At 38.9% G+C, this 18,202-nt stretch overlaps 1 protein-coding gene and 1 pseudogene across 3 annotated transcripts in view; one reads left to right on the forward strand and one right to left on the reverse strand.

Moving 5' to 3' along the window:
- Positions 1–18,202, forward strand: part of DENND1B (DENN domain containing 1B) — a 282,470-nt gene that overhangs the window by 151,035 nt on the left and 113,233 nt on the right. For all 3 annotated transcript variants that reach the window (XM_037825101.1, XM_037825100.1, XM_037825102.1), the window contains one exon: positions 2,486–2,596. In XM_037825101.1, the coding sequence (XP_037681029.1) occupies positions 2,486–2,596 (111 nt within the window). The remainder of the gene's footprint in view (positions 1–2,485; positions 2,597–18,202) is intronic.
- LOC119527477 lies at positions 6,970–16,415 on the reverse strand (annotated as a pseudogene).

Here is an 18,202-nt window from a genome sequence, read left to right on the forward strand (position 1 = left end):
CTATTTGAAATACAGTGTATTGTAATTTTCTGTGTTGTTGGGGATAAAGAAGAAATAAGGAACAATGGTATTATCCCTTTCTCTTTCTTATGTATTTGCTCCTTTGCTCTCTTCCTAAAATCTGGTTGTAGATAAGGAAAATAAAAATGACACAAGAAAAACTATCATTTGAGATCGTTAGGTAAGATCATATATATTCAATTAGAGCCTGAGCTCCGCTGTATCAGGTAAAGGAGATATCTCAAGAGATGGCTTCTACTGATGGGGCATGAATACTGGCATTGGGAAATGTTTTCATACAAGGTAAAAATATATAGTTACTTTAATGAACTGACCGAAGTATTTTAGATTTATTTTATATAAATCTGTTCCAACTTTAGATGTCCTCCTACACTTGATTTCATGATTTAAATTTAAAGTAATGCATATTTTGTAAGACTGGAGAGGCATTACAAGAAATTATAAAAATTGCTTAAGTTTGCATTCTATTTAGAGTCCTGTTAGTAGCCTTTCTAGGAATGTTTTCAATGTTTTAATAGTTATTAAAAATTAATACTCTGTAGAGAAGTTCACATGAATAGGTAGAAATGACAAATATGCTTTCATGCTGTGTGAAAAGAAAGGAAAATATTCCCTTGTGTAATTTTTATTCAACTTCCTTTGGAAAGTTAAAATGAACCGGTGGAAATAATTCAATCAAAAGTGAAGGAGAATTTAACAGGAAAGAAATATTCCCAGATATATTTAATATTTTCCTCAGAATTCTATTGTTTTCAAACCTACTGAGTGTTTTGTTTCCAAAAGCACACGGGTTATGAATGAGTGAAGTCCAGCAAAACAGCTGTAAAGTTTCTAATATCAAATCAAGACTATCTAGGGTGTTCTTAGTACAGCCCAATCCAGATAAGTTTTAGCAGAAGACTGCATCAGGCTGCTCTGAAGGTGGGTATGAGAGAGATCATCAAAGCTCTCGAGCACTGAATAGTCCGTGAAGTCTTGTTGGCCGTATGTCATAGACTGCATGATTTTCTTGAGACTCACTGACTATGCCTTGATTCATGAGACCTTGGCCCCTTCCCTTCGGAGTTTCTCATGCAGAGTTAGAGTTACTCTCTTCTTCTCTCTCCTATTTATCTTTCTCTTATGTTTCCTAATAGTCAACAGTTTGATTTAACAAACCTCACATTCATTTTAGAAGCTATTTATTGCTTTCAAAGTTTTAAAGAAATGGCATTCTAAGGCAAACTGCTGTTGAATATATATGGTTTTACATCCATTAACACTTTTTTTAAATTATTGTTTTTTTTTTTTTTTAGCTGTTGTCCATGAACAAACTGTCCTGTTCAGGGAAAAATTTTAAAACAAAAACAAAACACAAGGCTAAACATAAGGCAACATTCTGTGTTGAGAAGTAATACTCTATCTAGAAATTATCTTTCTTTTAGATTATAGGAAAAATACTAAAGTTGAATGCCATAAAAATAATTTTGTAAATGAAGAATTGAATTGGAACGTAGGTAGGTTACAATAGAGAAAACAGGAAATGAACCTCTCTCCACCAAATTCACCACCATTCACTGATAGTTATAGATGTTAAATATGCCCTGCCATGGTTACCAGTTTGTCCTGGAGAAGTTTGTGCCTTTTGGAAATCAAAGAAACAATTGGATTTCTTGTTTTCTTGCTCAACTGAAAGTTTTCTGCCTTCTGGGTGAGAGTCTATGTGTTACTACAGTAGCAATATATTACCATATCTTATTCAGTCTCTTCATTATTTTCTTGCTTTCTGATGTGTTGAAAATTAAAAATAAGGAATATAATAAAAGGATCTAAAACTCTTATTAAGTTAATGTACTTTTTATGTGGGGGAAATAAAGTGCTAAATCAAGGAATTAGATTAGACCATCACTAAACTGTATCTGCTTATAGTGATATAAAGCAGGCCTGATTTGGAATATAACCAAATGATTTCCCTTAATAAAGAACCAAAGGACTTCTGTATAAATCCATCTCATCCACTGGGTGTATCTGACGATGATAGTGCCTCCTGAGTGAATGATAAATATAAAAAAGACTCAGATGTAACAGTGGTTCTCACACTTCGGTGTGTATATGAATCACCAGAAGTACCTATTTAAAAAGCAGATTCTTAGGACCATAATCCAAAGAGTATAATCCAGCAGGTCTCAATTGGGGCCCAGGAAATCTGTCTCTTTTACAAGTACTTGGGAGGGAGAGTGGAGAATATGGGATCCTCTGATCATCCTCTGAGAAATGATTTTCTGGAGTACAGTTATGCTTCAAATAATAATAGAATGTTGCATGCTCCATTTGACAGCAGAATAGTAATAAGTTTAATTATTTTAATGAATACCATTTTAATAAAATTCTTTTGAACTTTAAGACTATTTGGTAAATATATAAAATGTTTTCCTAAGTGATCACCATAAGCCATAACTTACACAAATATTTTTCTCTTGTATAGAGAAATCTTACAGAATATTTTGTTGCTGTGGATGTGAACAATATGCTGCAACTGTATGCCAGTATGCTACATGAAAGGCGCATCATCATTACCTCTAGTAAATTAAGCACTGTAAGTACTTCACACTTCTCCATTTAAGTAGGAAGTATCGAGTGTTTCACAAAAAGACCTACAAACCTTTGTAGATCTAAAAATGTTCTATGTGTACTTATAAGACAATGTCTACATACTTTTTTGATATATGGTTTTAATCTGGCTCTTGAAGTACAAAAGTCTGATTTATAGAAGGCCTTCTCAGATGCATTAAGTCAGGTTAATTATTTTTTCTTATCAGCAGATGAGAGTTTTTTTTTTTAAACTCTTCAGAGTTCATTTTAGTGCCTTCTACAATATAAAGAATTCTTAAGAGCTATTATGAGATCTTTATTATTCACTTATGGCTTTTTCCATTGGCACTACTTGAAAGAAGTCAAGGGGCCATGATAATAGCTGCTATCCTAACCTGGTAATAGGCATTTTCATCTATGTTGCTAAGTAGTGGTTTGAAAGTAGATTCTATAATAGTTCTGATTTGGAGGAGCTCTTCAGACTGATAATAACTTAAAAGTCAAAGTAGCTTTTTTTTTTTTTTCTTTAAATCACAGGCTTTATGCCACTCACTAAAATGTTCCTTTGGAAGATTTTGCTCACTGTGGTGAAGCCAGTAAGAATAGGAGCATTTTTCTTGGTTTATAAAAAAAATTCAAAAATATTTTCTAGATTTCCTAATTTTTTTTACTTTAAGCATTAAAAATTTAATAATATTAATTTAATATTTTTGATTTAAAAATGTTTAATGTAAATTTAAACACTGTTGTAATTTATATCCACCTCTTAACTCATGGGTAACTTCTCTATGACTGAGTTTTTTCATGTGTAAAATGAAGTAGTAATAGTAGTCTTAATCTCATAGCGTTGCTGTGCAGATTAAAGTTTTGTATGTATACATATTTATTATATATATGAAGTGCTTAGAATGGTGTCTGCATAAGATAAATGTTCCATGATAGTTAGCATAACTATAATTATTATAATAGCCTGTATCTGCAGTTAAGAATAAAACAATGTGCATGCTCTTTAACTTTATTTGACTTAAAAAACAAATGATTATAGTAAAGGCTTGGTATTATTTGGGGAGTTGTTTCGTGTCTTTAAGGTCAGCTTAATACCAGCTGCTTATGACAGTTCATGAAAACTTGACAGTGATACTACCTCTAAGTTACAAGTTCTGTATTGGTTCATTCTCTGGGGCAATAAGGTTGGTAAAGGAAACATAATTCAAGGTCTCTTTCACGATCCTTTTAGCCTTCTTATGTGGGGGAAGCTGCTTTATTTGTTTATATTGGAAAAATTCCTTTTTATATGTATCTGTGCTAAATTCCATGCATAGTAACATATAAGGTCAAGGGCTAGTGACATACATAAATTAGAAATAAACTATTTTATAAAGAGCTTAGTGAAATCTTGGAAACTCCCAAGGAAGTTAGGTATCAATGAATTGAATAGCTTTCAAGCTTTTTACCTTTTTATGTTATTTTACATATCATAGAGACTTTAATGTACTTAATGTTAGTGCATGAATTTGTTTCAGCCATTTTTTATTTCTTTAGATATATAGCTAAAATTATTGGAAGAACACATATAAGTTAAGGTGTTGTTACATTAATAATTCTACTGTAGCTTCAGGAATTTTATTTGCTTGGCTTATGGACTCTGACAATAAAATATTTCCAGTAATTATAATAATATTGTATTTATCAACCTAGCATACTTGGGGGATTAGTAATGATATACTTTTAGAGAATCAGCCAACTTAAGGATCCCTTTTTTAGGTGCTGTTTGGAGTTAAAATGATAAATTTGTAATCTTTACAGAGATAAGCTTTAGAATAAAAAATAATTTAGTTTTGAGATGTGTAAGCAAATATGTCAAGAATATTGTTATATTTTTTGTTTTAATAGGTTTTCCCCTGATATTAAAAGGTACTATTGTGTTAGGACCCACTATTATATTTTTATGTTTGATTTTAATGAATTAGAACTTGATTGGTTTTAGAATTAGTCTTTGATATGTATTGTCAAGCACACATGGAAGGTTTTTCTGGTAATCCTGAACAGAACCTTGATTTTATGCATGCTGTAGGCAGGCCCTAGATGTTTAAGCCCCAAGTGAACCTTGGGTAGACTAGCAGAATATCATATCAGAGATTCTTGTATTGAGGGCAAAGGAATAAATCATGACATTACAAGAGTTTATCAGTTGACTTATTGCTGTGTTATGACCAGAGGTAGGAGGGATTGCTGTTTAAAGCCATGTCGTCGGTTCTCAAATCAGTCAGGCATGAAGCCTTGTCATATGCCTCTATAATTGTACCTCAGCAGATTTTCTCTAACTAGTCAGCTGGGGCTGTGCATTTTGTCTCAAACACCCGGCTGGCCAGCATCTGACAGGAGCTTTCTCATCATCCTGTCAGTAATATGTTAACTAGAGTGTATCTTTGTGTCCTGTAGAAGCAGGTGGAAGGGATGCTTCTCTTTAAAGCAGATGTCTAAATGTTAGCTCCTATTTTGACCAATATTTATTTGGTAAATATCACCCTCTTAAAAGTCTGTAAGCTTATTACTTACGGAGATTTGATTGTGTAGTGCATGTTTTTCTGCAATATTTAGAGCAAGCAATATGCTCTGAGTGCTGGAATTGCATTAATAAACTGTAATTTCTTCCTTTGTCATAGTTGCCCCCAGGCATTTAAGCATATGCTTTTTTCTCTCTATCTCATTAATTCTATCAAGGACATATGCAAAAAGAAATCTCGTGATCCCCGGAAAATCAGTTATTGAAACGTATTTTTATGGGTTTAATTTGACTTAAGGGTAGTCCAGAGGATTTTAACCTCTCCATCTGGGTTATGTATATTCTTGATTTGTCTCTGAATGGTACCACCAGTATCAGCATTTAATCTGAAACCTGAATCACAGAGAATCTTTCTAATGATTAAGAATTGACCAGTTAGTGGGAGAACAAAGATTACTCAAGTCTACTTCCTAGTTAAGATTATTGAAGTCTGTTTTTGCGCCTTGTATTTTTAAAGCTGCAGCAGCAGTGATGAAGTTAAAAATTATTATTAGGACCTCTCAAGGAGAGACAATCTAGGAACACATTTAAAATTTTTTATTCATCCCAAAGCCCGTAGCAACCAATTACGTTAATTAAAACTGTGGATAATAATCAACTTACCTATGTCTCATGTGATTTGTATACTGCTATTCTGAACATTGTGTTTTTCATTCATTGCTAAGTGAATGTGACGGGAGTGTGGAAATGGGACTATTGAAGTCCTCATATAACACTTTGTTGGAAGAGATGTGTGGAGGATAGTTGGAGGAGACTTCGGAGTCAGGAAAACTGGAGGTGTTTTTAATCTTCCAACTCTTGTGGCACTAAGAGCTCTGTTTTTCATAGTAACAAGCACATCTTTTTGCCCTATGGTTTATTTCATTTGTCTTTTCAAAGTAAAGAGGATTTTAATTTACAAAGCAAAATTTTTGATATTACACTTATGGAATTAACTAAGGGGTGTATTAAATTGTAGTTCCTCTAGGATCTCTTAAGCTTTGTTCCTACATCCTCCCCTCAAAGAGCTTCAGTTCACTCTTTTAATAACCTAGACTGAAGTGACTTTCTCCCAAGTTTTTACATGTCTGGCCAATTATTTCTCTGATCTCCACAAAATTGACCTTGGACAATTTCAGTTTACTGTAGTGTTTTCTATATAGAACAATGACTTAATTTTGTGTTGTCAGAGATTATCGAAGTTGTATGTAAGAAAAATTGTATGTATGGTTTCTGTGTCCTTAATAAAGTTACTACTGAGAGAAGTGTATTTTAAAATGCACCTTTTATATTTATATATTTTTACATACTGCAAATTCTTTTTCCTTTACAGTTGGGGAAGTTTTTCTTTTCTGATAGGTTATAGGCTGCAGTTTAAACCATTGGGGAAATCTCAGTCAATGTTTCCAAAATGAGTTTTGAATGCCTCCATCTCCATGCCTTTGAATGTTTTTGAAAATCTGGTTTGCACCTCTGTTTTTAAACCTTGTTTTCCTTTATTTATGTTTGTAATATGACATAAATGCTTGGTACGAACACATGCTTACACTCATGCTGGCTGGGGGAGAAATAGCTGCGAACAAGGGCATTTGGCAGCAGGGACTGGAGTCCCAGACACTCAGGATGGTTGGGGGTACCTAACCCGGGTCCACAAGAAGTGCAAAGGTGGGAGAGAAGTGTGAGTATTCCTGTGTCTAGGCGCCATGGAACTGTTACTGAGGAGGGACCTCTATGGACTGGGACCCTCAGCCCTATTCCCCAGCAGAGCTGGGACAGGCAGAGGTCCCTTTAGCTCCTGGCCTGGGTAAAAATGCAGGGTTCTGAGGTGGGAGTTAGGACAAGGGCAAGGCCCCTTCTAGCCCCTCTGCCCTCACTAGCTCCTCCTCTAAGTGACCTGAGCTAAAGGTCAAGTATAAGTTCAGCTGAGGTCTGCCTCTGAGAAGAATCTGGGCTCTTGTTCCAGATCCAGAACAACCACTGGGGAAGAGAGCTGCTGCCTGCTGGGATGGGGGTAGGCTAGGCTTTGAGCCAAGCGTCCACCACCCTGCCAGTGCGGCTGTCCTGGCTTCCTCTTTCATGCTCTCTGCTTGACCCTCTCCTTCCACAATATTTGTAATGTAGGTTTCTATCTCTTGTTTCCCTCTAGTTGGTTCTATATTTTTGTTCTAGGAAGAAAAAATTGTAATTTCTTTTTTCACTGAAAATGGGGGTGTGGTGGGAAACTGTCTCTTTCCCTGGTACCAGCCTCCTGGGTCTCCGGAGGAGAGAATGGGGGTAGGGGATGGAGAAGGCATAATGGGTTGATGGGAGAAGTGGAAGTCATCCTGGGACCCTGGTCCCACACTAGGCAGAGTCCATTGGCAATATGGATGATTTGGTTACCACTGCTTCTAGGCCCAGGGAGCTACTGGTGCAGGTGCTAGAGGCTTGCCTGGGGCAGAACAGCTGGGCATCAGAGGAGGTGACTTGAGGGCCTGGTATTCTGGCCTTGGGAAAGCCCCAAGTGCTCTGGGCTCTTCCCCAAATCTGGTCTGGGGGGTGGGGACCCTGGAGGCTGGGACAGAGTTAGGGTCTCCAGTTGCATCATTTGAGCTGGGGATGGATCACATTCCATTGAGGGTGTCCTGGATGTCCCCAGTGCTCACTAAGTTCTGGCAGGGGGCTGAGGGCTCTGCTACACTGCCACCAACTGTGGCTTGCTGAGGTGCTAAGGGGGTATAGGGTCCTTAGACCTGACCTACAGGGCACTATTGGCTGTAAAGGTGCCCTGAGAAGTTCTGAGCAGGGAGGCTTTGAGGGAGAGCAAGATACCTCTGGGGGGCTGTATTAGTTAGGGTTCTCTAGGGAAACAGAAACAACAGGAGATATCTGTAAATATGAGATTATATAAAAGTGTCTCATGCAACTGTGGGGATGCACAAGTCCAAATTCCGTAGGGCAGGATGCATGAGTCCACATTCCTTAGGGCAGGCAGCGAGCTAACAATATGAAGGTCTTCAATGAACTCCCCAGGAGAGGCTGGCTGCCTGAAGAAGAAGTGAAAGTACTCTTTTTTCTCCCTTAAAAAAAATCTTCAACTGATTGGATTAAATCCAGCTGATTGAATTCTCTCATTGTGGAAAGCATACCCTTTGTTGATGTAATCAGCCACAGATGCAATTAATTGACTAATGATTTAATAAACCAGCCTTCTGGTTTATTAACCAGCCACAGATGTCCTTGCAGTAATGGTTAGGCCAGTGCATGCTTGAGAAGACACCTGGGCACTGTCACCTGGCCAAGTTGACACATGAACCTAACCATCATAGGGGCCATGGGCCCAGGGGCTGGCTTTTTTTCCTTGGAAACTTGGAGGCCTGTTGGGGTCTCCATAGATACTGTGTCAAAGGTGGCTTTCCAGCTGGGGCCCTGAGGGCTAGAGCTGGGGCTTGAGGGGGAAATGGCCCCACCCTGGCCACACCCATCCTTCTCTTTCTTCCTTATCACTGTCTCTGCTGCCTTCACTCTGGGTGTCTGGAGCTGGCCCAGGTGGCCACCACTTCCCAGCTTGTGGCTCTGCCAGGTGCCAGCTTCTCCATCTGACTCCCCAGACCTCTGGCCCTCTTCCTCATCTTTCTTTTTATGGTCATCATCAAATTGCTGGATCAGGCCCTTGTAACGTATCTCAAGCAGGTTAGAGTTGGGATTCTCATCGTCAGCATTGAGTGGGAAGATAATGTTAGCTGTGTTGTCAGAAGGTGTGTCCGTGCTCGTCTCCTGCTCCCCAAACTCCTCATCTTTGAACCTGATGTGATAGATGAAGGCTGAGGTCATGCATTACATCTAGAAATCCATGAAGTCTACTGCAGCCCAGCCTCCTCAGGGAAGTGGAACTCTTTCAATCAGTCATCCTCATCTTCTCTGGAAGAGTGCAGGTGATGGATATTCACCAGATACACCATATTCTCCTTGTTGGTTATGGTCAGGAGTCCCAGGATGAAGACCTACCAGCACTACTGCTGCTCCCCCAGCAGCTCCTTCGGCAGCTGCTGCAGTTTCTCTGCCTTGGGTCCCTTCTGTGCTTTTCATCAAGACATTGGCCACCTTGGAGGCCCATGTAGCCTTTTTGCTGGCCAGTCTGGTCTGCACATGGCTGTTCTCCTTCCAGGATGTCAGAATTTACTCCAGCAGGCAGTACTGCTACAGTGGATGTTTGATGTTGGGGTTGGGGAGGGGAGTCTCAGCGCTGCTGTCAGGAATGGTCCTGTGCTCAGGATTGTGCTTACAAACATCTCTACTTGGGCATGCAAGAAATTGCTGAAGACATAGTGGGAGAAAAGATCCAGCATGGTGTTGGGCACATCTAGCACCAGCAGCTCCTGAGTCAGGGCCAAGTCTTTGGCACTCAGGGCACTGACCAGGAGCTTGATCACATGCTACTGCATGTTCCCTGGGGCTCCAGCTTGGGTGATCTCAGGGCCTTCAGGGTCCTCATGCTGGATGCAGCACTGTCCAGAATGTGCTGGGCCATTAGTTCCAGCTGCTTGTCCATGCTGGGCCTTCTGGGCTTCAGAATGGTCATCAGCACCTGGATCCCACTGAGATGATGGATGGGTTCTGCTCCCCTTCAAACACGTTGCCCAGGAGCCGCTTGATTATCTCCTGCTTTTCGGAAGTGGCCAACAGCTGGTAGGGACTGTGGCTATCCTGGACCTGGATCAGCTGCTTCTGGCTCAGGCAGTTGATGTCACACAGTAACTGGGACATGCTGGAATGTTGACTTTGGATGGGTGGATCAGCTCAGTCAGGTGCTGGACACTTCTCTGTGCTGAGCCAACTGGCCATGTCCTGCCTCAGCTGCAGGTGCTCCAAGTTGAGAAGCTGCATTAGAAGGTTCTTGATGACTAAGGTGCCACAGCAACAGATCCACAAAGTCATCCTTCTTGCACAGGAAGTAATCAGCTGGTCCATCCTGCACTTGATGAGGATGCCGATGACCTTGCTGAAGAAGCTGGTGCACTGAGGGTTGAGGCTGCCGCTGCTGTTCCATAAGACTAGAGCTGGTTCAGGAGGGACTTGTCTGCACCCAGGGCATTGTTGATCTGGGCAGTTCCAATGTCAGGATCTCATACACCATGCTGGGATACTTGAAGTGCATCTGCTCCTCTCTGCTGGACATGGCTCCTGGTTGACCCAGGCCATCATGGCCTGGAGGTGCGGCAGCTGCGGCAGGAAGTCTAGCAGCTTGCTTTTAACCACCTTGCACTTATGCAGCATGTTCTCCTGTCCAGGCTCAGGTCCTTGTGTTCCAGCGGCATGTTGATTTTAGCTTGTGTGCAGGTCAAACTCACAAAACATGCCCCACCCTTCCACCCCTGCCGGTGCCTCCAGCCCCTGTTCAGGGACCTGATATGTGGGGGTGGGCTGGCTTGCTTTTTAAAGGCCTACTTTCACTGGCTCTCTCTCCCCCTTTCTGTTTATCTCAATACCCTTTATGTGAGCTTTTGAGAATTTAACATTAGCCCTTAGAAAATATTTGAAGAAGGACTAGTCCCATCAGTTGCTTTGCATTTTGGTAAAATTTAGATCACATCTACAGAAGAATAAACCCACAAGAGTTATCAGTAGTCATGTTGTTGCTTGATGGTTAAGACTATAGTGTACTAGGTGAAAATGAAGCTGGTGAAATCTGTTTTCATTGCTTCTTTCTGTTTTCCCCTTCTTCCATTCTCAGGTACCCAGTGACTCTATGCTGTTTCCTGCTACTTTGGTCACAAAATTTACATCAGGTTTTCCTAAATGCTCCTTGATTCAAAATTCTACCTCACTTTCTCTCCTACTCAAAGTTCATTTTCCCTCATTTAAACTAATTATTAGGTATTGTGGACATAGTAATCATATTACAGTACTCATAGGGAAGTACAAATGACTGATGTGATCATTCTTCTTGGCATATATTTTTATTTTAAGAGAACACTAGTTTACTGCATTTTTCTAATTTGTGGGTTGTATAAAATAGGGGTATGAGTGAAAAATTCCTTCTGTTTCTTGCCTGCAAATTCTTTAGTTCTCTCTGAATGAAACATTTGGCCTTGCTACTTCTGGTAGGTTCCTGGACCTTGGACTCATCTCTGTTACTAGTAATCGTGATTTCTACCAGGATTTTTTCCGAACTTTTTGGAATCACAGAGTTGGGATTTATAGGCACTGTAAAGCTTTATATCTTTACAGATACAATTGTCCATGTAGTTTTTTTAAAATTTAATTTTATTGAGATTGTTCACATATCATACAATTATCCAGACATCCAAAGTGCATAATCAGTTGCCCATGGTACCATCATATAGCCGTGCATCCATCACCACAATTATTGTTTTTCAATTTTTAGAACATTTTCATTACTCCAGAAAAGGAAAAAAGACAAAAAAAGAAAACGCAAATCCCCCATACCCCTAATGTCCCCCCCCAATTGTTGACTTATAGTATTGGTATAGTACATTTGTTACTGTTGATGAAAGAATGTTAAAATACTACTAACTGTAGTACATTATTTGCAACAGGTATATTTTTTCCCTATATACCACTCTATTATTAACTTCTAGTTATAGTGTCATACATTTGTTCTAGTTCATGAAAGAGAGTTCTAATATTTGTACAGTTAATCATGTCCACCACAAGATTCACTGTTTTATACATTCTCATCTTTTAACCTCCAACTTTCCTTCTGGTGACATGCATGACTCTGAGCTTACCCTTTCCACAAGCTTCACACACCTTTCAGCACTGTTAGTTATTCTCATAACATGCTGCCATCACCCCTGTCCATTTCCAAAAATTTAAGTTCACCCTAGTTGAACATTCTGCTCATAATAAGCAACTGCTCCCCATTCTTTAGACTCATTTCTATATCCTGGTAACTTATATTTCATGTCTATGAGTTTACATATTATAATTAGTTCATATCCTTGAGACCATGCAATATTTGTCCTTATGTGTCTGTCTTAATTCACTCAATATAGTGCCCTCAAGTTTTCTTCAACCCTTTTTTTTTTTAAGATGGTTTTGTTCACCAGCCATACTTTTCATTCTAAGTAAACAATCACTGGTTCCCTGTATAGTAACATATTTATGTATTCACAACCATCACCACTATCTATATAAAGACATCTCCATTTCTTCCACAAAGAAGGAGGAGGAGTCAAAGAAGGTAGAGAGACAAAAGAAAAAGAAAAAGAGAAAAAATGACAGCCAAAAGCAACAAAATGAAAGATAAAATTAAACTTAAGTAGAATAAAAGAGTCACCAATGCCAAGAGTCCCATACCCCTCCCTTATGCCCTCCTCTTATAGGCATTTAGCTTTGGGATATTGCCTTTGTTACATTAAGGGAAGCATAATACAATGTTTCTGTTAACTGTAATCTCTAGTTTGCATTGATTGTATTTTTTTCCCCAATTACCACCCTATTTTTAATATCTTGCAAGGTTGACATTCATTTGTTCTCCCTCATGTAAAAACATATTTGTATATTTTATCACAATCGTTGAGCACTCTAGGTTTCACTGAGTTACAGTTCCAGTCTTTATCTTTCCTCTTTCCTTCTGGTGTTCCACATGCTCCTAACCTTCCTCTTTCAACCATACTCACAGTCATATTTGTTCAGTGTACTTCCATTGCTGTGCTACCATCACCCAAAATTGTTTTCCAAACCTCTCACTCCTGTCTTTTCCTATTTCTCTGTAGTGTTCCCTTTAGTATTTCCTGTAGCACAGGTATCTTGCTCACAAATTTTCTTAGTGTCTGTTTGTCAGAGAATATTTTAAACTCTCTCTCATATTTGAAGGACAGTTTTGCCAGGTATAGGATTCTTGGTTGGCGGTTTTTCTCTTTCAGTATCCTAAACATATCTCACTACTTTCTTCTTGCCTCCATGGTTTCTACTGAGAAATCCGCACATAGTCTTATCAAGCTTCCTTTTATGTGATGGATCGCTTTTCTCTTGCTTCTTTTGGGATTCTCTCTTTTTTTGTTTGACATTTGATGATCTGATTATTAAGCATCTTGGTGTAGGTCTATTCAGATCTATTCTGTTTGGGGTACACTGCGCTTCTTGGATCTGTAGTTTTATATCTTTCATAAGAGATGGGAAATTTTAGTTGATTATTTCCTCAGTTATTGCTTCTGCTCTTTTCCCCTTCTCCCTCTTGGACACCCACGACATGTACATTCATGTGCTTCATGTTGTCATTCAATTCCCTGAGACATTGCTCATAGTTTTCCATTCTTTTCCCTATCTGTTCTTTTGTGTGTAGGATTTCAGGTGTCTTGTTCTCCAGTTCCTGAGTGTTTTCTTCTGCCTCTTCAGATCTGCTGTTGCGTGTCTCCATTGTGTTTTTCATCTCTTGTGTTGTGTCTTTCATTTCCATAGATTCTAACAGTTGTTTTTTCAAATTTTCGATTTCTACCTTATGTTCACCCAGTGTTTCCTTTAATCTTCATCTCTTTTGTTATATCTTCCCTGAACTCATTGATTTGGTTTTTGATTTGATTTAGCATATTTCTTTGAAAATCTTTAATAGGTTGTTTCACTAAAGTGAAACAGCATCTCACCTTTATCTTGATTGAAGTGTAAGTTTGCTTCTTTGACTGGGCCATATCTTCATTTTTCCTAGTGTAGATTGTAGTTTTCTGTTACCTAGGCATCTGGTTTCCTTGGTTGCCCCAATCAGATTTTTTTCAGACCAGAATGGGGTTATATTCATGGTGTATTTTAGAAGAATAACAGATTTCCAGTCACTGTGCTTTTCCTAACCTGACCAGCAGGTGGTGCCTGTCAGCCTTTCACTCCTGAATGGTGTAAGGAGGTGTGGCTTTTTAGTTTCTGTTTTGGCTGTTTTCCCCCAGGCTCTGGGGTCTGGTTCTGAAGGGAAGACCCGTAGTAGAGCTGGGTTACACCTCCTCATGTAGATTTTTAAATGTAAAATATTACTTTATAATTGTTCAGAATACTTTCTATACTAATGTAATTCTTCCTCAAAGAAGAGGAAATGGAATCTTTGTTTTCATGTGCACTCTTCAAAATAAGTGGGTAGTAAAAATACTGACCAAAATCTCATTTGTAAAATTACTGAAGATAACTGGGCAGAGCCAAAATATTTCTTTAAAGTGGCAAATATCATTTTGAAAAATAAACCAAAACAATGTCATCAAAGTATTGTTATTTTTTTTTCCTTTTTACTACTGGCTTCATTAGTATATATTACAGTACTGGGTGTACAATAAGGCAAGTGAGGCTCCTTCTTAAATTTTCCACCCTAAGTGCCTCATTTAGGTGTCTATTAGATAAGTAAGTATTGTAAAGGCTAAGTAGCTTATTTGAAAATTTGTATTTTAAAATTACGTTTTAATGCTTGTATATATTTCTTCAGGGTACCCACATGAAATCCAATTCCTAAAAATACAGTGAGAGAGTGTTTTACAAATTTTTGGTAGCTTCCTAAGTGTTTTCAAAAACTTTTTACTTTCTCTTAGTTTTAATCTTTAAATATTATTTTGGTGTAGCCCTGGATTTGAAAAAATTACTTTAGAAAACAATTGCTGAAATTGTTAAAGATATAATGAAGATATCAAGCAGTATATGTTTAGAAAACAAAGGTCATAGAAAAATGTTGTTTGACTTAATATAGATATATTTGCCAAAAATTTAGGCACTTTTGTACTTTTATGTCTCTAAGGATGTCTACTTATGAAAACAGATGTAGTCTAGAAGAGGTGTCTGTAAAATGTATTTACTAATACATAATTTCCATTCACATACACTATGAAATGCATGTCCACAGTATTTTTGTGCATCAGGTTTTACTTATACATGCACATACACATATAAGAATAAATTTTTTCTTTTAAATTCTGAGCATAAAAGTTTCTAAAACAATTTTTTTATTAATTACATTTATATGAAATATGAAGTGTTCATCAGATACTGAAAATGCCAGAGTAGAAACTTGCCTCTTTGACAAATAGAAATGTGTCTCTTTTACTTGTCTTTTTTGACATTGTCCTTTTATCCTTTAATCATAAGAAGATTTCTTTTTAAATTCTGAAATTTAAATAATTCCCTTGTAGCCTTTGCCTTAAAGAAAGATTTGTTTTGTGTTTATTCATTTTATATTACAGACTTTTGAGTTTTAAAAGTCTATGCCTAAATCTTAAAGCTCTGGAGGAAAAGTTATCAATATATTTTGAACACTTTTCAACCCCGAGATGTTCTGTTGCTATGTTGACTCTTGATCAGATTGTACAGAATCTTTGCTTGACTTTGTTTTTTGGCTTTCATATAGCCCTATGGAAAAAATATATTCCTTTCCTCTGATGAAAAGTGTTCATATATTCATTCATCAAATTATTCCTCATTTATGGAGCATGTAACTCACATGAGGGAGTGGTCTAAAAATATGATGATGACATGAGGGTATAAGTCACAGTCTCTGTATCAGTCTGGGTCCAATCAAGAGAGAGAAACCACATAGTAACTTGAACAAGGAAGATTTAATATGAGGAACTAAAAACTGCAGTAGAGAATTGGAATAACAAGGGGTTGACTAATAAGAAGTGAAGAACTCTAAAGAATACGGGAATAGCAGATATAAGAAACAGCCAGTGCCCTTTGAGCTTCCTTAGAGGACTCAAGGAAGAAGCCCCTCTGGAGATTGAGATCCACACTCTGTTGGAGAGGGCACAGTTTGGCTCACTGGATGGCTGAAAAGTTGCTGTGGTACCACACTGGCAGAATTTACTGGAGACTTGCTTTCTGGGGTATCAGGAAAACCACTCACTGAGAAGTGCCATGCCTTGGAACTTGCTGCAAAACCACATAAGAGGTGGAGGTGCCAGAGAGGTACCTTGCCAACAGCACACTTCTGTCAGGCTATCCAAGGGGAGTGCCGGGGGAAGTTGTTAACCCAGGGGTTTCTCACTGGAGGCACTCCACTAAAAAAATACCTATGGGGTGGTTAGTGCTAGAGGAAGCTGCTGGCCACTATGTACTGATGGCTATTATACATTGCATTAGCCAGGTATATGAGAAGCCTCCTGTGTTTTAAGAGCCAGGCACTAGAAAGGCTGAAAGCACTGCTAGAGCCAGAGGCAGTCTGCTATAAAACTGCCTGAGGTTGGGAGAAGAGGGAGCAATTCTAGGGGAAGCCTCTGGCTACTGTACCTTGCTGGAGCCAGGTGCTAGAGAAACCACAGGAGCCTGGTGATGTATCTGTGCTTGTGAACTGGCCCTGTGGAAGCTGCATGTACTGCAGGAGCCAGGCACTGGACAAGTCACAGGCTTTTCCAGAGCCTGCCTTATAAGCCCACTGGATCCAAGAATCAAAACGCTTCCTTCCTGCATTGTCTCTTTAATGCTCTCTCCTTCATAAAGGTTGACTTATACCATCTGCCAAAGGAAAAATTATCTAAAGGGCCCCTCAGATCCATTTTCACAGATCAAGCAATGATGTGTGAATTTGGAGATGAGAGGCAATAAATTGATAACTGACATAGTCCACCCTTTTGGATACTCATCTCCCATCTACACACGTTTGAACTCATATGGCAACAAAAAAAAATCTCTACCTAATAAGGTACAGCTTTCCTATTTATAAATTAAGACATTCTCACCCTTTCTCTCAACGAGGAGAAGCACAGTCCCAAAAGTTATTGTATCTATATCTTCACATCCAATTACAGTCGTATTTAATATTCTGTTATCCAAAGACTGTGTTGTTAAGTTGACTTCTAACAACATGTCTATAAACTAAAAATGGGAAGTAGAGAAAAGGGAAAAATTGTTAGGGCATAAAAATAAACACATGCATATAACCAGCTAGTAGAAAATATGCGAAGCTACCACAGCCTTCATTTCTGTAGTTGGTTACCAGGTCATAATTGGTATTATGGCTTCCTTCTTCCATTACTTATTCCATATTTCTCTTGCCTTCAGCCATAACTTCAAGTCAGGTTCTTTTCCTGGTGGCATGACCCAAGTCTTCATTCCCAAGGGTTCTGCCTTGCTTTGGTTGCTGTGGTTTTCCATTAATCTTTACTATTGGACATGGGAGTACCAAAGAGATGCCTCCGAGAATCCCGTGGGTACTAGACCTGATCCTCTTTGCCTCTATTATGTAGAAGCAGTCAATCTCCAATTGGTAGTTGAGATCAGTTACTGCAGCCATTAGATTAACCCTTTTCTTCAGCCTGTTGATTCAGTGGCTGAAGGAGTCCAGAAGGGCCAGGTGGCTTTCTGATCTTCCAGTTCATTGGAACTGTTGTGCTGCCTATTGGAAGCATTGTCTCCTTGGGGACTAAGATCTTCAAATCAGCAGAGCTCAAAATTTCCAGGTCAGGAAGAAAAACATCTGCAAGTGGGTTGTTAAGTGTAATAATGGAGAACCATTCCTGTGTCCATCCGTTGATTCCACCACTTGTATTCTGGCTCTGGGGGAAACAGCACCATACAGTGGTCTCTGATTCAATGCATATACTGCATCCTGTAAAACAGAACCCTGCCCTTTCATGGGCACTGTAACTGAGTCTTCAGTAAGCCATTCCACTTTTCATTTAGACCACTTGCTTCCAGTTTCTGGGTAATGTGTTAAGATTAGTTAATTCCATGGGCCTGAGCCTATTGCTATACTTTGCAGTGAGATGAATTCCTTGTTCAGATACAATGCTGTGCAGAGTGTTATGCTGATGGATAAGTTATTCTGTGAGTCTGCCAGTGGTTGTACTGGCAGAAGCATTATTTTTAGATAGGACAAATTCATATCCAGAATATTTATCTATTCCAGTGAAGACAAATTTCTGCTTCCTCCATGATGAAAGAAGTCCAGTGTAATTAACTTGCCTCCAGGTAGCTGGCTGATCTCCATGGGGAGGTATCTCACTGGAGGCATTCTGCTATAAAACCACCTGAGGGGGGTGTCAGGGAAAGCTTCTATACTGCAGGAGCCAGACACTGGAGAAACCTCATGCATTCAGGAGCAAGATGATAGAGAGGTAGCCTCCAGCAGAGCCAGGCCCTAGAGAAGCACAGGCCTTG

This window comes from Choloepus didactylus, chromosome 2 (genome assembly GCF_015220235.1).
Source record: "Choloepus didactylus isolate mChoDid1 chromosome 2, mChoDid1.pri, whole genome shotgun sequence".
Taxonomy (NCBI): Eukaryota; Metazoa; Chordata; class Mammalia; order Pilosa; family Megalonychidae; genus Choloepus; species Choloepus didactylus.